General features: G+C 39.7%; 1 protein-coding gene across 2 annotated transcripts in view; it reads left to right on the plus strand.

The window, feature by feature from the left end:
• Nucleotides 1–21592, plus strand: part of SNX24 (sorting nexin 24) — a 188965-nt gene that overhangs the window by 145243 nt on the left and 22130 nt on the right. For both annotated transcript variants that reach the window (XM_030818317.1, XM_030818324.1), the window contains exons 4-6: nucleotides 15456–15550; nucleotides 16952–16984; nucleotides 17487–17551. In XM_030818317.1, coding sequence (XP_030674177.1) covers nucleotides 15456–15550; nucleotides 16952–16984; nucleotides 17487–17551 — 193 coding nt within the window. The remainder of the gene's footprint in view (nucleotides 1–15455; nucleotides 15551–16951; nucleotides 16985–17486; nucleotides 17552–21592) is intronic.

Consider the following 21592-nt stretch of genomic DNA (forward strand, 5'->3'; position numbering starts at 1 on the left):
ATATCTAAGCTTAAAGAAGCTCCTAAAAAATGAGAGCATTAACCCCAACTGCACTGAATTACCTTAACGTCTTGCATTCTCCTGCTCAAACTTGAAGTGGGCACCTGCTGTTTAATGTAATTAGTTTCAAAGGGAATGTCAATCAGTCCTCGGGAGTTTACTCTGACCCAAAAACCCTCATAAGGAAATATCAGTGAGACAAAACAAGAAAAGTTATCGCAGTTGGGAAGCTTCTTCTCGCTGCATTATTCGAAGTTATGCTTTAACAGAGTTCAGGTTGCTGTCTGACTCAGTTATATTCCAGTTGCAAAATTGTACTCAAGACAGATTGCTTTAGTGAGTAGCTATTTTCCTCTACTAGAAATGAAGACGTAGTGGGCTGTGTAAAGTCAGGAAATGTTTGCAATTTTGACATGAGTTTTTAGCACTTATTAGGATAATAGGATTTAAAAACTAAAAACAAATTAACCTTATTTTCAGCCTGCATTTTTCCTTATGCATTAAAATGTTTAGTGAACAAATGAAAAAACAAAGAAAAAAGAAAAAAAGGTATAGTGAACAAGCTGTTTTTAGTTTCTCTTTTTTGTCCTTATTGAAGTTGAGATTGTAATGAGTCATAATAAAGGGGTCAGAGAGGGACTTCTTTGGGTAGCAGAGTCCATTTGATACAAAGCAAGAGCATTACTGTTCTGTTTGGATTATTTTTCCCAAGATTTAGATGAACAATGGCTTATTTTGTGGTAACTTATAACCCTATCATCTCACGTCATGACCGTGTTTATTTATTTCCCTGTGGCATCCTCCTTGGTTGAGTCTTATGTACATAGTAAGCCACAGCATGACCTTTCACCAGAGCTTGAGGGAGGCACTGTCGGTCCTGCTCTGGGCCAGAGGATGAGGGGGAACAGCTGACCATTGAAGGACCAGAAGGTGGTGAGAGAAGGACTCTTAGGAGCACTTCAGGGAGAGTGCAAGACCTGGATTCTCAACTCTCCTGCCCAAAGACACAGAGATTGTCCACTTGGTGGATCTGGGCTTGGTTTATTATGAAGAAATGCAAGTCATTTAACATCTCAGAGTCAGTTTTTCCATCTATAAAGTGCTCTTGGGCTTATCTACCTCAAAGGTAGTTGAGAGGATTAAGCAACCCATTATATGTGAGGCCACTTGGCAAGCCATAAAATGTTATGAAGATATTAGATGTTATTATTGTTTCCTCAGCAAATCCCTTGCTTAATTTCCTATCAGTCTCTAAGTTCTTGCTGCAGCATTCATGTGAACTGGGCCTCCAGCTGCTTTGGGTCAGACACTTGCTGCAGTGGCATCTATTGCCTTCCAAAGCAGAGCATTCTATGACGACACTTCAGCTATAAAGTTTCTCTTTATACTAAGCCGAAGTTCGCTTTCTCACTATTTAACCTTTCTTGGCCCTGATTCTTCCTCTGGAACAACCCTCATGCATTCAGAGCCCTTTCTTGGCTGCAGAGATACAGTGATGATGAGGCGGACTCAGCCCTGCCCTCTTGGAGCTGGAGTTCAGTGGACAGAAGCCAAGTAAACCTATCAAGGAAATAATTGCTAGCACTCTGAAGGAAACAAATAAGGGAGCAAGAAAGAGGTTATCAGAGAGTGAGAATGAGTGGGAGAGGAGCTCCAGAGGATGCTGTGATAGCCTGGTTGTCAGAGTGAGAGAAAGGAAGCAGCTGGGTGGATGTGGCCATCATTGGCAGAGATGAGGAAAGTGGGCAGTGATGGGTCATGGAGAGGCAGGTTTTTTTTATTGTTGTTCAAAGAAATAGTGAGTTCTGCTTTGGACATTTTTGAATTGCAGATGTCCGTAAGAAATTTAAGTGGAGATGTTAAATCGGTATTTAGTTTTGGTGAGTCTGGATCCCAGACAAAAAGTCGAGCCTGGAGATGTGAATTTTTACCTCATCAGCCTTAAGGTTTTAAAATCCATGGCAGTTGGTGGACTTAGGGAGAGGGTGCTGGCTAAGCCTTGAAAAGTCCCAACATTTTGAAGTCAGATAGAAAAGGAGAGTGAGAATGTGATCTGAAACAAACCCGAAGAGTCACAGAAAAAAGAGAAGTGAGAGGGTGGTTGTCAGGGTGAGTGGTGACTGCTCAGAAGCTGAGTAAGGTGAGGTTACAAGTGATTTAGCAACCCGAAAGAGACCTGTGGCCATGGCAAGCTGAGGATGGTGGAAGTCGAAGCCAATTTGCAGAGCATGAAAGAGTGAATGAACTGGAGATAAGAAAGGGAAACAGCATCGGTTGAACACCCTTGAAAACTTTTGCCATGAAGAGCAGAGAAATGGGCTGTAGCCTCTGAGGGATTTTTCTTTTTCCTGTTGTTTTACAGTGAGAGTGCATGTTTATCTGCTGATAGGAATGATTCAGCAGAGATGGAAAGGGGAAGAGACAGATAGGTAAATGCATGGGTGGGTGGGTGGGTGGATGGATGGCTGGCTGGATGGATGGAATTAGTGAATAACTAGGAGAAAGAAGAGCAAAATAACTAAAGAAATGAATATTTGAGAAAGTCAAGGGGTGGACTGAGAGCCAGAGCAGAGGTATAGGAATTGGCTTCTGATGGAAGGAGGGACGTTTTCTTCGCGATAGCAGAAGAAGGAGAAGATCGATGGAAGTGCAGTATAAGTAGAGTTGTTGGGATAAAGATGAGGAGGATCAAGCCAGGTGGCTTCTGCATTCTCTGAAGTGTGAAGAGTGGTTATCAGCTGGGAGAGAGGGTGGAGGAAGGGATGAGGGAGATAAAAGGAGAAGAGGATAAGTTTCGAAAATGGGTAAAGGCTGATTCTTCTAGAGCAGTAGTTTTCGAGTGTGGTTCCTGGATCAGTAGCTTCAGCATCACCTAGAAACTTGGTAATTTATTTGAAATGCAAATTCTTAGGCCCCACCAAAGACCAGCTAGATCAGAAACTCTCTGAGTTGGACCAAGCAAACTTTTAACAAGCCCTCTAGGCGATTCTGATGCTGGCTACAGTTTGAGAACTACTGTTCTAGAGAAAAGTAACAAGATTTCTGGATAACATTTTGAGGATAAGAGCTTAAATTTAAAGTGAAACCAGTCTTTTTTGTATTCTATGATTTTTCTCAGTGTTTAGCAGCTTGGGTAGAGGCATGAATGAGAGATTGCTGGGATTCAGCAGAACTGAGCCGTCCCGAGTACAGCAGAGGGAGAGAGGCTGATGGGTTTGGAGGTGGTTCAGGGGACTGATTCTGATGGTAGATCACAGCTCCTTAAGCTGGACAAGAGGGCAGAAAATTTAGAGGGGGCTAATGGGAGTCAGAAAGTACTGGGTCAGGGGATTAGAAGTTTTGCCAATAGTAGCGGGGCAACACCATTGCACAGAAGGCCTTTATTGGAACTTACTGGCCCACAGAGATAGTGCTTTTTGAGATCTGAATAAATGAGTTTGCATACCAAGTCTATAGAACAGATACTTTCTTTGGCCTGTGTGCATGCATTAAGGCGCTAGGAAGTTACAACACAAGTGGATTACATATAAAACACAAGCTTTTTAAAGAGAAGTTAATCATAATGTAAATAAAACCATGTAAGAAAATGTTCTCTTTCTTTAAATTATTCAGGAAAAAGGAGCATGCCTGTCGGGTGTTCCCAGGTACTTCCCTGCCCCCCTTTCCAGGACACAGTTGGAACAGACTGAGGTGAGGGTGGTTGAGTAGACCACTGCCTGGTATGGTTTGTGTGGCCAACTAGAGTGGTTAAATAGGCCTGACAAGCTATCTAGCTTGTTGGTTTCTCCGTTTTTAGGAGTACCTTTGTGTCTCCTGAGCCTCTGCCCAGCCCCAGTGATGTCTGGCTCCTTAGTCAGGGGTGTACTAGGGATAACCATAGGCAGGGAGGAGAAGTGAATTCAAAAACTTGATCCTGAGATACCAGAGGCACATCTTCCAGCTTTTTATTTTTTAATTAAATTAGTATATCTCCCTCAAACTCAGCGAAGAACTTCAAGATAGAAAACGTTTGTTCGAAGATGTATGTAGTCATTTTAACTTGCTAGAATATTAGTGTAAATCCTTGCTGTCTCCCTTTAATTGCTCTTAATGGAAGGCTGTTAAATCATCATAAAATTTGTGATTAAAAAGGCCTATTAAAGTAGAATTGTATTTTTTTTCCACCAGCCAATGCTAAATTATTTCCTGTGGCTCATTCTACAATGGTTTGGCCATTTCTTTTGTAAAGTAAGTTTAACAAAACACTCCATTTCCATGGGGATACAGTCTGTGATTTGTTTAAAAGACCCAATTTGGGAGGATATTTTTCTAGATAATCAGCTTACATTTTTCTTTGTTTAGGTTCATCTCATTACCTGTATTCTTGATTTCTTTACTGTCCTGTAATGGGTGTTCTTGGCACCTGCTGAGTTAGGGTTACAAATTTTCATGTGTTAGGCCTTTTCTTTTTATAGACTATGCATGAACCTAATTGCTTTTTTATTTTTCATATGCTATTGTTTGTGTTATGGACTTTTTAAAAGTAGCAAATTAAAAATAGCATATCAGCACTATTTTTTCTTTTTTCCCCTAAGTGTTCTACCCAGTACTAAAGCGGTAAATTAAAAATAGAATATCAGAATTTCTTTTTCTTTTCTCTTTCTCTCTCTTTTTGTAGCAATCATGCTACTTAGTATTCTGTTCTATGGGCCAAAAACAGGACTTTACAATCTGCAGAGGCATGAGGGCTCTATCAGCAGGGGTTTATGTGTTCTACCGTAGGTAACAAGCCAAATCCAAGGACTTAACTAAAAGTGAGTTTTAACCTTAAGCACTGAGAAGGAAAGTGGTAGGTAATTGTGGGTTTTGGCTCACTGGCTCAGGATTATCAGGGATTGCATTTCCTTGATTCTTTTGGCCTTTCTCTCATAATTACAAGATGACAACTAAGCTCAAAGACCATGCCCATATTCTAGCCAAGAAGAAGGAGGTGGAGAGATGAGCAAAAAGATGGGGGCTACTGCAGCCTGACCAGTCACTTTAAGGAAGCTTTTTGACTTTTCCCATCCAGTCACTTCTTCTGACATTTTGTTGGCTAGATCTGTGTCACATGCTAAGGGACTGGGTGGTGGGGCGGGGGCGGGTGTTGTTGGGAAATGTTGGGGGAAGAGTGGGGCAGGATATATTATTTTCATCAGTTTTTGATATTGTTCTTTGTTATTTTTAGCTTGGCAGCTTGCCACATACCCCAAGAAAATTGGTATTCCATTAGTAAAGAAGAAGGGAAGACTGGATCTTGCATAGATGCAAAAAGACTGGTGTAATCTGGAAAACTCCCAGAAAAGGGCATATTCATTCTTGTGTATAGGTCCCTGAATAAATGTCTGTAATTTAACTCCCAAGTTATAGAAGGATTCATTTCAATGTTAGATTTGGGAGAAGGGCTAGGGTACGTATGTTCTTCTTTCCCTGAACTCAGAGAACAGGTTCCAGCTTGGACCCCCTGTGTAGTCCTTACCAGCCATGTGTAGACAGCCCTAATTTCTCATCTTTCTTGCTATTGTGTTCTGTCCCAGTAGGCTACTATTCCTACCTGTGTATTTTAGTGAACAATTTCACTGACTGTTTTTTTTTGTTGTTGCAGCCAAGAGGCCAAGCACCTCCTCCTAACTTTCTTTATAGATATGTTTTTTATTTTACAGCCTATGAGCCATCTCCACAAGGGCCACTTTTCATACATTGTTTCTCTGAGGACTAGCTACACATCTTATAAGTCTGTTGTCACACTCTCTAACCATTTCCCACTAAGTACTATGCACTTTGAAGTTTGCTCATTGAGGGTTCCTAGATTCATGTAAAACATCAATTACATTACTGTAGCATTTAAACAGGTGACTAAATATAGTGTTATAACTGAACAAATATAAAATGGTGTTGGAAGTCTTCATTTAAAAAAATGATATTAGCCTAGTATACTATGTCTAAACTATAGTACAGTAAGAATATATATACCTAGAAAGGCCTCATCTATCTAGACTGTACCACTTGAAACCTAGCTGTGCTGGAGCTGAGTCAAAGTGTATAGTATGTAAAGAAAGAGAATGCTGAATAAAGTAGGTAGTTGGGGGAATGGTTAAGGGGCCTGAGAGAGCAAATTGTTTTAAAGCACCTTAAACACTTTAAAAACATCAATTCATCAACACTTATGGGCTGTGGTAATTGTAAATCTTTTATTAAAAACCAGTCTCCTAAGCCTATCTGTAGGGGACATTTTATAAGCCTAGTTCTGATTACTGTTTCTTCTATAAAGTAGTATTTAACTAAATGCCTTACCACATTATTTGAATTATTAAATCTGTTTTGGTTCGCTTGTTGTAAAACACTGATATTAAATACCATAGTCTCCTGATCTTAGGTTTCACTTACAGGTACGTAGCTAGTTTATAATTGTATGTATGTATGTATATATTTATTTATTTATTTTTGAGACAGAGTCTCATTCTGTTGTCTGGAGTGCAATGGCCCAATCTTGGCTTACTGCATCCTCTGCCTCCTGAGTTCAAGCAATTCTCCTGTCTCGGCCTCCCATGTAGCTAGGATTACAGGTGCCCACCACCACACCCGACTAATTTTTGTATTTTTGGTAGAGACAGGGTTTCACCATGTTGACCAGGCTGGTCTCAAGCTCCTGACCTCAAGTGATCCACCCACTGCAGCCTCCCATAGTGCTGGGATTACAGGTGTGAGTGACCGTGCCCAGCCTATGATTGTTTTTAAAATTTGTTTGGATTTTTTTTTCCATCATCCAGAAAATGCCTCGTAAATCCTGGCATTATCTATTATGTGTAATTGAAGTGCATTTTTATTCAATACACAGGTAATTTAAATGGATCAAATATGTATAATATGTGACTTTAAAGTAATTGTACCCAGTCATTTGCTGAAAAGAATTGAGCTGTTCAGAAGTTTTCAAACAGGTTTTGAAATGTTATGAGTCCAGATCCTTTTGTTTTTTGTTTTGTTTTGTTTTGTTTCGCTTTTTGAGACAGAATCTTGCTCTGTCGCCCAGGCTGGAGTGCATTGATGCCATCTTGGCTTACTGCAACCTCTGCCTCCTGGTTTCAAGTGATTCTTGTGCCTTAGCCTCCCGAGTAGTTGGGATCACAGGCACGTGCCACCTCACCCAGCTAATTTTTTGTATTTTTAGTAGAGATGGGGCTTCTCCATGTTGGCCAGGCTGGTCCGGAACTCCTGACCTCAAGTGATCCACCCGCCTTGGCCTCCCAAGGTTCTGGATTATAGGCACGAACCACTGCACCCAGTCATTCTGTTGTTGTTTTAATAGAAAGATTAATGGAATGTGTTGCCTTTCTTAGTCTGAAAGTCTTTATATATTTGTAAGAATTAGTTGAGATGTTAAGATAAATTTAAAATCCAAGGAAAATCAAGAATGTATTTTAATTGAGCCAATTTCAATGGCTCCCTTAAATATATCTGTGGAATAAAGTTTATAAATATAATAGAAAAATATTGGGAAAGATAAAATATTCCAATAAAATTGAATAAGAAAAGAATTAAACTATGTAGCATAGTGCTATTATGCATGCAGTAAATGTCAGTAAATATTTGGGGAATGGATGAATGAATGACTCTGAACTAATACATAATTTGAACAGTAGTTTTGAAGCTAGAGACACCTAATATGAAATGAGAAATATAGTCATTAAAATTAGCTCAATGAGTTAGTTAAGAAGCAGTTTAGAGTTAGCCAAAGAGAGGATTTAATGCATGGTCCCTGGATCTGAGGAACCACTACTACATACGTTGTAGTTGTAGTCAAAATACAAATCAGATTGTATCATGTACAGTGAGATACCCCATCTATCACCCACCCACATAAGATCACTCAATGACTCCCAAATCTACAGAGAAAAGAAAAAAAATCCTTTACATGATCCAGAAGCCCTTCCTAACCTCTCCAGCTTAGGTGTCCCCATTTTATTGCTTAGCTTTATTATTTTCTGTGGCCTTCTTTAAGGGTTTTTTTAATGTCATGCTTCTACCTTCCACAGGCCTTTGAACAAGCTGGAATATCCTACTCACATTGTTCTCATTAGCTCATTCAGCTCCCAGCTCAAGGGTCACTTCCCCAGGGAAGCTTTCCTTCACCCTACAGGTTAATAGGGGTGTTTCGTTACTAATGATCAAGGAAACTAGCTACTCCCCTTTAAGGTACTAATTCAGTTTGTAATTTCACATTTGTTGCTGTGAATCAGCATTCATCTTCCCTACCCAGTGGTAAACCCTGGGAGGACAGGACTATATTTGTTGGGCTAACCATTGTGTCCCCAGCATAATGCTTGTAGTTAGTAGGTGCTAAACAAATACTTTTATATGATTGTATTCTAGAAAAACACAGAATGTAAGCCTTGATATTAAAATAGCTCCAAAGACTATTGATTTTCCAGTTTCTTTTGTTCCATGGTTTTTCCTTTTAGCCACATTATCAGAAATGTATTCCTTTTTTTTTTTTCAAATCTTCTTAAGCCAAATTATATTATTTCTTTGCACACATTCATTATTATTTTAAATAGGCCCTTTTCGGCATTCAGCGTTTAGTGCAGGTCCTCAGATTTCTTGCAAGATACTCTATAAAGCCCTGTGAAACCACAGCAGATGTCTATTTGAATTCGTTGAGTAGTGCAGTTTTTACCAAGGCACAGACTGAACACATCTTGCAGATGGTGTCACACACAAAAAGGGGGATGCATGGTGCAGTGGGTTCTTCAGAGCACATCTGATTTTTATTTTTCAGGTGGTCAGGATCCTTCTTAAATCTGTTTAGTGGCTGGCTTTTTTTTTTTTTTTTTTTTTTGAGAGAGAGTCTTGCTCTGTTGCCCAGGCTGGAGTGCAGTGGCACGGTCTGGCTTACTGCAAGCTCCCGGCTTACTGCAAGCTCCGCCTCCTGGGTTCACGCCATTCTCCTGCCTCAGCCTCCCGAGTAGCTGGGACTACAGGTGCCTGCCACCACGCCTGGCTAATTTTTTTGTATTTTTTAATAGAGACGGGGTTTCACCGTGATAGCCAGGATGGTCTCGATCTCCTGACCTGGTGATCCTCCTGCCTCAGCCTCCCAAAGTGCTGGGATTACAGGCGTGAGCCACTGTGCCTGGCCTACTGGCTGCCTTTTAAAAAGTGTTCCTTTGCTAACCTGATTATGGCTCATTTTGTGAAATTTTGACCAGGTGCAGGGAAGTGGTAAGTAGAAGACTGAGGACTACAGAGCCTCTGTGAGCTCTTAGGTTTGGGTCCCAGAGGACAGTGACACTGCAGCCCATTTACTGCAGTGAGGAGGTATTGATTTTTCTCCCTCCCTGTTTTTAGCCATATCTCTGAAGTAGATATGGTATGAAGCATCTTTCCTGGTGAAGAGAGGAAAAGCTACAGTGGTGAACTTTGTCACCCCAACAGCCGGACATTTCAAACCAAACTAGGGAATGGAGAAAGAGCTTAAAGTGCCCTTGTAAACCTCTTGACTTAGTTCAGTACCCTAGCTTTTGTGACAAAGAGGTTCCCTACAGTTTATAACAACCCTGATAGACAATGGGAAGAAGTGTGTGTGTGTATGTGTGTGTGTGTGTGTGTGTGTGTGTGTTGAAAAGGGAATAAAAGGATCAAATCAGTGAAAACAACACAGCCCTGTGCTATGATCTTAGAAGGTTAGCAAAGTGGTCTTGTCCAAGTTTTCAACAAGATGTTCCATTCCTGTTATAATTGGCTGCTGGGTAGGTTTGGACCTAACTAGAATGCCAGCGTTCGATTTCACCGTGTTCTCAGTGGAGATGTGTCACCGTTTATGCTCGCCTTAGTGACAATTTTCTAAAATGGAAACTCGTGGGAAATCATTACAGTGTTTATATGTCTCTCTTGTCGGACGGCGTTATCCTGTGATATTTTACCAGTGTTTTCCACTGCATGATGGCATCTCACGAAGGTTAGGGCAGAACAAGTCCCTCTGTAATTTTGTGACTACATTTTACTTACTGAAGAAGAAAAGATAACTGACAATTATGGGATGCCACAGAAAGAACATGTGCAACTAATCAATGGTATCCTTTGGGAACATGATTTTATAAAGCTGATAAGGTAGAAAAATTGGGATTTTGTGATTTGTGTTATATGATGATAATTGCACCTTTTCAATAAAAAGAACATTTCAGGAGTAAGCATTGAGCTTACAGGGGATGTTGGTGGTAATGCTGTTGTTTTTCTGCCCCATGCAGGAAGTTTTTTATAAATGCTTTCATAGAGTTTAAATTTTTAAAAATTCTTCATTTAAAGTGATATTTCTGAAGAAATATCTGGTCTGCTTTAGAGAAAGTCATTTATTCTTACAAGAGTGAGTAACATTGTGTAAAGAAAAATAATTTTTTTTTGTTTCTTACAAAATACACTCTATTGCCCAGTTTTGCTATTTATCAGAGTTGGATGTAGTAATATCGAAGTAAGTCAAATAGCCTGTCACACACTTGTAACAGTTCTTTCATTTAACCCCATTTCCTACGTGCACCATAATAATAACCTGATTTTTGGTCTTCCTGTATTCCTAAGTGACAGATTGGTTGGAAATTTCTTTAGTGCATTTCTCTGTTAATTCTATACCGTCTCCAATCTGCAAGTCTATTAAAGAGTCCAGGATATTTTGATGCTCTTCAGTGCCTATTCTTTTCATACTGTGTCACTTTTACTACTTTTATTGCACACGCTTCAATTAGAAAATGACTCCTTCCTTGCTAGTTTTGACAGTACTTTCTTCTTGTTCCAGCAGCTTTGAAAATGCTGGATAACCAGTGGCCACCCTCCTTAACAGAACAGTTAGTTAACTTAAAGATCATTTTCACCTTGACTTTCCACTGCCTGGTTCCATTCTTGGTACCCACTATTGGATGACTTGTTTTTATGGAAACTATTTTGAAATCTTTTAGTTATTTTCATTGCTTGCCTCTAGCTCTTCCTAGGTTTATTATTTCTCTTTTGTGGTGGCAGGGGGTGCTTGATAATATTGCCTTAAGTGGGGTGAGAGAACTGTTCAGCTCATTTGACACCATGTGGAAGGAACACTTCTTGCAGACCTACCATTTGAGACCCATGATTCTCACACATAAACAGCTACTCTCTGTCTTGCATCTGGGTAATTAATTCTGCCTCTCACGGTATTTCACTCTGTGTGTATACCTGTAAAATTTATTGGGATTTATTTCTAGCTTTTTCTCCAAACTTGTCACATTCATTTTGAATTCTTGATGTTTTACTGTATAAATTAGTTGACAGGCCATGTGTGCCGACTTGCATCCAGGAATGGGATGAGCAGTGTCAGAACTTCACCACCAGGGTCATTGAGTGATTAAGTAGATAGCACTGGGCCTGATCCCATCGCTACCCTGCAGTTCAGAATGCCCCTCTTATAACAGGGGCAGCATGGTAGTGCTTCATCAGCTGTACTCTAACCCAGCAATGACAGAGTGGAAAATCATACTTTCCTTAATGTTTTGTTAATTTGAGGAACTCTCCACACCACTGACTGCCGTATTTTAGAATAATATATAGAAGACATGGAAATCATGAATATGAATTATTCTCTAGAATCGGTGCAGCAATAGATTTTGGTGTATTAGAAAGAATCCTTTACCACAGTAGCCTCAATGCCAAATATTTTCAACTCAGCCCAGAGCTGAAGGCATTAATGAATTCTAATAGCAAGGCAGCATACCCTCCAGTGGGATTCTAATTGACAAAGAGATAGAAAACTGAAACAAGAAGGCCAGAGTGTCCTTTGGGGAGCTGGCACACAGCACCGGCCGACAGTGCATCAGGCTCCAGGCCAAAGAAAAGTGAGCCCAGCAGTGAGTGCTATTGCCCTGTCTAAGCTAAAAGCAGGTGTTCTTGGCTGGGCTGTCAGGGGTCTACAAACCCCCTGCCACTGGAAGCACAATTATAGATGTATGTGTGTTTTCCAGCAAGCAGGATACTCAGCTTTTATCTGATACTCAAAAAGATCCCTGAAATATAGAGGGCCAAGAAGCTCTGTTTGCTCGATGAACAATTATCCCAACTTCAAAATAGATAAAATAGATTGTTGGAAATGTATAATACAACAACAATACTCAAAGAAAAGAGAATTAGCATCTATCCATTGCTAACTGTGTGTCAGAGATTCTTGCAGACATTTAATCCTCACAATAACCTAATTTTAAGATAGAAAGAGAAAGGATTCAAACTCAGGTCTTCCTGAAAGCCCATTTACTTCCTACACCACACTGCCTCTCTAAAGAATGAAAGTGATTAACCATTGGATATTAATCAAAAATAAAAATAAGCAATCTAAAACAATAGGGAGATAGGATTTGATATTCAAAAATTTGATTTTTTAAAACTTAGGAGCTTATTGTTGAGCAAAATTGAGAGATTTAAACCAAACTGACATATTTATTCTATAGGATGACCCGGGGTACAGCTTCAAGAAGGGGTGGTTCCTTCAGAGCAAAAGCCTTTCAAGAAACTGAAGAAGTTGTAAATGGAACAGTTGTGAGGTCCAGCCTTACTGTTCAGTTTCTCAGGAATAAGATCATGTGTGTATGAACAAAAAGATTTAATTCCTCTTTTGTATCTCTGTACCAATTGATGACAGTCATTTGTACATAATATATTACATTAGGTAAATTCTTCTATATTTTACTTTATCTCTGAAGTATTAGTTCTTTTCTCCCAAGCTTTAAAAACAGAGCTTAGGAAATATTCCTGCCCACATAACTAAATGCTTAACTAAATGTCGATGCTGCCTTCTCTAAAACTATAAATCCCAAAGTACCTATTGTTCATTGTTTTATGGAAAATATTATTTGAGAATATTCGGTGAAAATTTAGCAAAGTAAATTCACGCAGATTTCTGGAGTTTTCTGTATTGCTTTTGCCAGTATATCTTACGTAAAGCAACGTGATCATCTGTTTAGAGAACTCTGTTTGGGGAGGCTGAGCAGGATTAATTCCCGTCCCTGTGTTGCAGTGTAAACAGCTTTTTGCCTGTCTTTTGTCATTAATGATCATGCTGTAGATGTAGGCAGTGCATTGTAAGCCAATCTGTCAAGGCAAATAAACAATTCACCTTGTTAAAATTCCCTAAATCTTGCATTAATAAAACCTAAGTAACCCCCTGAACACTCAAGAGATGTCTTCCTCCATACTGCGGTGATGGATGACATCTCTAAAGATCCTGGAAATTAAGTAGTTCAGGTCATTAAAAGTGTCCCACACTTGTTATTGATTTAATTTATTTTAAGAAGGTGGGGGTGGAGATAAGAATGTTATATCCTCCCCTCTTTTTTTAAATGTGAAAGCTACCACTTGTACAGATAATTAAAACTATTGCCTGGGAGAACAGGTCTGCATGTGTTACAACATTAGGTTTTATTATTCAAATAAGTATTGTATCATCCTCTTAAACATGTATCTAGAAAAAAAACAATCATTGAAATATGTCAGAGCCAAAATACCTTGGAGTTTTATATGTGTGATGATTCCTAGAACTTTTTGAGTTACAGGCACTGAAATAATGACCTCTGGGCACCTAAAAAATTTCCTTGAATAGGTAAAAACTGAGATGAAAGTGAAATGATTTAAGGAAATTTAATTGAAATAGTAATGAAATTATGCCTCTGGACATAGGGTTTTTTTCTTCTTTATTTTCTGAACTTTTTATTTTTCTATTTTTATAACCAGGAGAAAGTAAACACATACACACACATGGATGGAGAGAGGGACAGAGGGATGGACGGATGAATGCATTGGTAGATGGGAAAACGCTTAGAGAGTGATACGCTATTTCGATTCTATCTTACTATATTCTAAGGCAAGTTTAAGTTGTTGTTTAGTGTGTGTGTTTACTTGTTCATTGCTAGCTTTCTTCAGCCCATGCTCCACTGGACCTGTAAGATTTATCATCATGTCCCAGTGCCTAACATGATAGATGCCCAGTAAATTATTATTTAATGAATAAAGTATAACACCCCAATTTTTTCTTCTGTCTTTTATTCCTTAAGCTTCCATGGGAATGGTGAGCTGTATAAAGAACAGTAGCAGCCCCCAGTGGAGGTGGCTCTTTAGATGACCCCTCTCCAGGGACTGAACACCAGGAGGGCTCTGCTCTAGTGTGGGACAGAGGGTAGCCTAGGAGGACTGGCAACCTGTATAGTTATCCACTCCATTTGTATGACCTGAACTGGGTAACAGTATTACAAAACCTGATGAGAAATTGGGGCCACTCAGTATGTGAACCATGGCTAAGAACAAGATGTGATACAGAACTATGTATCTACAAGATACATAATTTCACCTCACTTTTGTTACTTGTTATGTATTTTATACACCACCCTTACACAGTATTCCTGATCAGTTGTGTGAATGATATTTCACCACTGATTCTCATAGTTCTTTAAACAACATGTACTTATTGGACAAAATTTACCCACGGTGTTATGAAAAATGACCCTTAAGAATAGTTGTATTGAAGTCAGAGATTATGATAAAACCTTTGATGCTTTTCTCCTGTGGTCTTTTGGAAGAGAGGGAGGGGGAGGTGGCAAACTTATATTCAGTTCACACACTCTGGTAGACTTTAAAAATACATAGATATGAAGATACATACTTCTTTGTCAGATTTCTCCTTGACATTGCATAATCTGGATCTGTGAGTACTGACATGGTTATGCCATTATGCCAGCTATGTAGCAGAGCTCACTAAATGGAAGAACTCTATGGATTTTTTTTCAGTGTGTACGCTGATTTACACTTAGCAGTAAAGTTGTTACTGACCCTTTAAGTGGAGCTGTCCAAATGGCAATAAATGTCAGTTGATTCTAATGCCAAAACAGTGATAGTTGAAGGTTCTTGACTAAATCTTCTAGTTAAAAAATAATTTATCGTATTTCCTAAATAGCAGTGGTCTCCTGTGGGGAGATACACGCACACACACACACACACACACACACACGTATAGATAATGTATATCAGACCACTTTATCACTCAGTAAGGAAAATTTGATATACATATCTTAACAGTATTATTGATGTTGCCAGGTTTTGAAATATTCACTCTGGATTAGAATCTCCATGAAGGCAAGAACCATTTCTACCTGGCTTCCCACTGTCTTGTCCCCTAGTCAGCATCTAGTGTATAGTAGGTGCTCTATAAATGCTAGTTGAATGAAAGAACAGATAAACTGCAGGATTTGCCGGCACTCGCTAGCCTGTGTGTCAGCCTGAATTCCTGGTGGGCAAAACAGAGACCACTCCTCATCTCAACTGTCGGGAATGTTGCTGGTAAGAACTTTGATGGACGGTTATGACTTTTTGAAATAGTTCATTTGATTGATCGCCTAGCAAACTTCACTTCAGTTTCTAATTGTTTTCTGCTTTCACAGGCTGTCATTTTAGAAAATGAAGAACTTCCCAAACTGTTTCTTGATTTCCTAAATGTGCGACACTTGCCCTCTCTACCAAAGGCAGAAAGTTGTGGGTAAGAGTCATGTTTGCATATTGGATGTGTATTTTAAATTACTCTTCAATGACCAATTGATCTAACAAATAGCCCAGAGTGATGCCCGAGTAGCCCGCCGGCCACGCCCACTCTTTTGGCTTGCTACAGTACTCGCTCGCCCCCTGCTTTTGGTTAAAAGAATTCCTCTGAAGTCCTCGTGCCCATCTTGCGGCCAAATGGCCATGGTTCGGTAACCTATGTTTAGACTCAAGGAATCAACCTTTTCAATTACACTGTTACATAGAATGATGTTACTTGATGGGAATTATGAATCTGGATAACTTGTTATGAGCTCATTTATTAGTGGAAACTCGAGCAAAATTCATATCCTGGTGGTACACATATTCATATAATTTTAAAGTTATGAATGATCTTAGAGATGATTTGATCCAACTCCTCTCATTTTATAGTTGAGCAAACAGAGACACAGGAATTTAGTGACTTTCCTAAGATCTCTTGCCATGTAGCTTGCAGAACCGAGGGCTTCCAAGGTGAGCCCTCTTCCTCTATAGTCCAGGTGCCTCTCTCAGGAACTTCCAGTGGCAGGACTACAAATCCTAATCCCTATCTATTGGTCTAAACCATTGGTCCTAAACCCAAGGACCCAGAGGTTTGATATCATCAGCAATTAGGAAAATTTCTCCCAAAGAATTAACTCTGAAATAAGCCACTGGCCCAGCAACAGCATATGATGTGGGCTGAGCTAGCCTCAGAAGGCCTTCAGGAACATCCATGATATACTGTATCCATTTACAGGGAAAAAAATCATCACAAACTCTCTGAAAATCCATGCAGGAGAGAGGTTTACCCATTTTCTCGCTGCCTGAAGGAACCACACTTAACTACAAGAAAATCAAGCAGGCCACACCCAAAGTCATGTTAAACCTTAGCCATCTGCTGGATGACGGGGCTGCAAACACCTGTCACAGCTCCTCATGAGCACTGTTTACTCAGAGCCACTTTCCACTTATTGCATAACAAAAATTATACACTTGGCAAGTACTGTGTTGTCAGTGTGTTCTGTTCCAACTTGTATGTGTTTACGGGCAGGTTAGGCTTCATATATGTTTATGTATTTTTTAGAATAGACATTAGCAGTGGCAGTGAGCGAAATGTTCTCTCCATTATACAAGCCCAAAAGTAGTAATAAAATCTGGGGATTTTTAAGTAATCTTAAGGGAAATCAAAGAATATTCCAGTCTTCAGATTCCTTAGAATGGGGCATAGCCATGCTATGGCTCAGTGGAAACTCACAGCTCTTTTAAAAAATATCTCTCAATTCAGTCATCGAATAATATTGGGTATTTTTTCCTTTGTTGGCATAAACATTGACTCAATGTATGTGGTTTTTTTGTTTTTTTCCTTTTTCAAAACTTTTAGATCTTTTGATGAAACAGAGTCTGAAGAGTCAAGGTAAGGACTAATCCTCATCAGCCAGGAATAGGATTATGGTTTTGCTAAATGTTTAATCATCCACGATGTGTTTCAAGTTATGTTTTTCTTAAGAACCTTTGTTCGGAAATTGGTTTTAAGATTATAAATATTTGATAGGGAATTACAGGAGTAACCAGTTAGAATTAAAAGTGGAGGAATAAGAGCCCTACATTGTTTCATGCAAGTAATCAGAATGTTTTATCAACAATCGTATTACAAGATTTTTAGGAAAGCACGTTTCAGCGATGATTTATTGTATAGATTGTATATCTGCTTCAAATTCCACAAAGAAATGTTTAGAAGATGAGAGCAGTGCGCATTTGTTCACTGTCACTCTGCGTGCTATTATTCACCCACACTGTTAGAACATAAACATTGAGACGTCCCCGCACAGCAGTTTGATCCCCTCAAAGCTAGTTTGTAGTGTTTTCTGTTTACCATCGTCCCCTGATGCTGACATGCCTGTTCTTGACCTTTCCAGCAAACTGTCCCACCAGCCTGTGCTGCTGTTCCTCAGGGATCCATACGTCTTGCCTGCAGCCAGCGGTAATCAAACCTGTCATCTGCTAACAGCTCTTTACTGATCTGACCCTGCACCACATAAACCACGTTTTTAATACAGGTCTAACAGAGTGACATTGGTCCAGGGCTTAATAATCTGCCAATAAACCAGTGCTCTTGGTATAAGCGACACTTAGAATTTTAATTGGGGCCGGCCTTTCCGGAGGAAATGTAATTTTTCTTTCTCTCTTACCAGACTATTTTGAATTAGAGTAATAAGGAAGAAAGGTATTTATGGTCCTTAATTTTTCTGATCATGTCATTTTGGCCTCTTCTTGTTTTTGTCCAGATGCCAGGGTTCAAATTCAAGGCTCTAGTCCTTTTTAAAAATGCCTCTTCCTGGCCGGATGCAGTGGCTCACGCCTGTAATCCCAGCACTTTGGGAGGCCAAGGCGGGTAGATCACGAGGTCAGGAGATTGAGACCATCCTGGCTAACACGGTGAAACCCCGTCTCTATTAAAAACACAAAAAATTAGCCAGGCGTGGTGGCCAGCGCCTGTAGTCCCAGCTACTCAGGAAGCTGAGGCAGGAGAATGGCGTGAACCCAGGAGGCAGAGCTTGCAGTGAGCTGAGATTGCGCCACTGCACCCCAGCATGGACGACAGAGCGAGACTCCGTCTCAAAAAAAAAAAAAAAAAAAAAGCGTCTTCCCCGAAACCGTGTATATACATTGCAGTATCTTTGAGGGCCAACTATATATTTTTAGAAGTTGCATATTTTAAATACAATTAATTTTTCTAAGTATAATTGTAATCAATATTTTCAACTGAGTCTTTTCTCTTTGCAAAGAAATTTAAATTCATCAGAGTCCCTCTCAAAGTGTTCTGTTATGCGTCTCTTTATGAGCTCATTTTCATACATTATCTCATTTAATTTCCTTAACAACCTTGTGAACTAAGCAAGGCAGATATTATCATTGGCTGAATGGGAAAATTGGGGTTCAGGGAGGTCCCTGACTTGTCCACTCTCAGATGGTTGATGGGTGGACCTCTTGTTGCCTATGTATTCCTTCTGTGCTCTTTGCATATAGTGAATCTTGTTTCTGGGAGTCAGTAAATAGTAATAGATAAATGATCCGTTGAAACCCTTCCTGTTTCTGACAATAAAACCTTATGAGCAGGAGAAAGAGAACTGCTCTCTATAGCAAGTATGCATGTACTCAGATCACCCAATTAGCTGTCAGTTTGAAGAAGGGTGGCCAGGATGCAGCCCTGCTCCTCCCTAGGAAGGGTTGAGGGACCCTTCCTAGTAGCACCCTGATCAGAGTGAGCTGCTTTTGCTGTATGGGAATATGACCTCATATTCTTTTTCCTGTAAGATCCTTGCAGTGAAGAATAACTTCCTCTCTATAACATTTGCTTCTTATGTTTAACAAATATACATGTTAGTTGATGTCATGTTAAAATATCATATTTAAGAGATAGTCATAATGCAACCTAATATAGATTAAATAGATAATGTTTTATAAATTGTTCTTATTATCTTTGAAAAATGGCTCCACAAGCACTTTTTCCATGTATTGTTTATGCTCAGATATGTCATGCATCTGACTGAAATTCCTGCAGAAGTGTAGACAGTGAAATGGTTACTGTGGACTAGAATAGCCAGGATACTTGATAGAAGAGGGAAGATATTTTATGACCTTTAAATCCAATTCATCCAGCTTATTGAGCAGTGCCTACCATGTGCTCTATGCCTGGCTTGGACAGTGAAGAACAGGAGGAACTTTCTGGGAAGGAACATCAGGGGTAAATGTCTTGAGCTGGAAAGAGTAAAACGTTATGTATCATTGGTAGCATGGTAATATGGATGAAGACTTGCAAAATAAGGGTACTCCTGTTTGAGAATAAATGGATCACAGGTTTGATGGATGGGATGGGAGGTATGGAAGGACCAGTCACCAGATCTGTTTTCTTGGAATTTTGACCAATCCAGTTTCATGAATCAGATTCTTGTTATCTTAGAAGTGTTATACTAATGATATATTCTTGCAAATTTTTAGCATTTAATTTAAAGAGAAACTTTACTTGCATCACATTTTTGTTATGATGCCTTTTAGCAAGATATTAAGGTTATTCCAGAGGATATTGCATGTGGAAATTTCTTCACAGATGTGCTGACCCCGCCCCCTACAAAGTCAGAGGAGTGTCTGTCTTCAAAAATCTGACATTTAAGCATTATCCTCTTATAAAATACTAATAATCAAATATCCCTTAGCTTTTAACATTAGAAATCAGGAGAGTATTCTCTTAACAAATTGAAAAGCATTTGCTTTTTGGTCTTTGTTTTGATTTTCCTGGGAAACTCAAAACAACTCTTGCCAAAGTCCCCAGTGATTTCAGTGTGGCTAAAGCCCATGGATACTTTTCAGTCCTCATCTTCCTTGGCCTCTCATGTACTTTAGACATGTTGACCTGTTTCTCCTCCTTCAAACAGTGTCTCCCCTTGGCTTTCCCACCTCCTTCCACTTCTAGCAGCTGACCAGAATGCTGTCATAGACCCTCTCCTCTTCTCAGTACACTTTCTTTCAGATGATCTCCTTGTGTGTGGCCTGCCTACCACGTGTGTACACCTGAGTCACAATATTGTATCTCCATCTCAGCTCTCTCCTGGGAGCTCCAGACTCTTAACCTGTGGTTTGTTTGCAAGGCCCTCTGTGGCCTGCCCCAGGCTCATGTTCCTACTGGACCTCCTCATACAATGTGCCCTGGCCACCCTGGACTTCTTTCTGGGCCTCAGGTTGCTGTTTCCTCCACCTTGAACCTTCTTTTCTCCATCCATAGCCAGCTGCCTCTCATCTTCCAGGGCTCACATTGAATGCCACAGCTTCAGAGAGCCTGTGCTGATTCTTCCTTTCCACGAGCCCCTCCACCCATTCACATTACATATTCATTAAATAAGCAAAAACCAACAAAAATAACAACAAAACCTGCCCTAAATCACCTTCCTTCTCATCACCTCTCAATGAGAATCAAAGGCAAGGACAGTTTACTGAGTCATGCTGGCAATAATGGACATTGTAGTAAATCATGCATATGATGAAGCCAAAATCCACAGTTTAAAGTAGAGTGGAACAGATGAGAAAACAAACCAAAACCCTGATTATGTTATTTCTGATCGCTAGTTGGTGGACCTTGCTTTAAAACACCTCCATCCTATTCACTTTTTGTCAGAGAACCCTGTTCACTTCCTTCATAGCAATGGTCACAGACTATCTTATCTTTGTTCTTTGGCTTTGTCCTCTAAATCCCCAACATCTAGCATATGTTCAGCTCTTGGTGGACGTACATACAGCACCTTAGCACTTGCTGTTCCCTCTGCCAGGAATGCCCTTCTCCTGGACACCCTCCCAGCAGGCTGCTTTGTCCCTTCCTGCAAGTCATCACCCAAATGGCATCATCACTCAAATTCTTCCCTCACTTCCCTATCTCTGGGCCCTCTCCAGCCCATGCCCTGCTGTATTTTTCTCCTTGCCCTGTTCTTGTCACTGCTTGACATATTACCAGTGCGGTAGAGTTACCCACAGTATGTAATGTTATTTTCCTTTATGTCTTTTTTGCTTATTTAGTTGAATCCTTTTAAGCTAATATACTTACGATGTAATTTCACTGACCTTCAAATCGACTTCTATATTGTGAGTGGCAAAGAATAAAGGCATGTCTGCCACCGTCATGTAATATGTCCTATTTGAGTATCTTTTAGAAAATTAACAGCTCTATTCATGGCAATTGATTTTAATACCCTTCTATGTGGGAGATATACATTTAGAATTAAAATTAGCTTAGCTAAATTATTGTTTTTTATTGGGCTCTAAATATACATGTGTAAGGCCTATCACAAGCTTTCAAAGATATATTTCATGAAAAACCGTTACTTCATGTTGGGGAAAGGCATGCACTAAAAAAATCAAGTGTCATCAACCAGAAATAACTGGATACTCATGTATTAGAGATTTTCTAAGACATATTTTGTGTGTTCATTAGCTTGTCTCCCCAATTTTTAAAACAGCCTATAAGGTAGATACT

Source organism: Nomascus leucogenys, chromosome 2 (genome assembly GCF_006542625.1).
Source record: "Nomascus leucogenys isolate Asia chromosome 2, Asia_NLE_v1, whole genome shotgun sequence".
Classification (NCBI taxonomy): Eukaryota; Metazoa; Chordata; class Mammalia; order Primates; family Hylobatidae; genus Nomascus; species Nomascus leucogenys.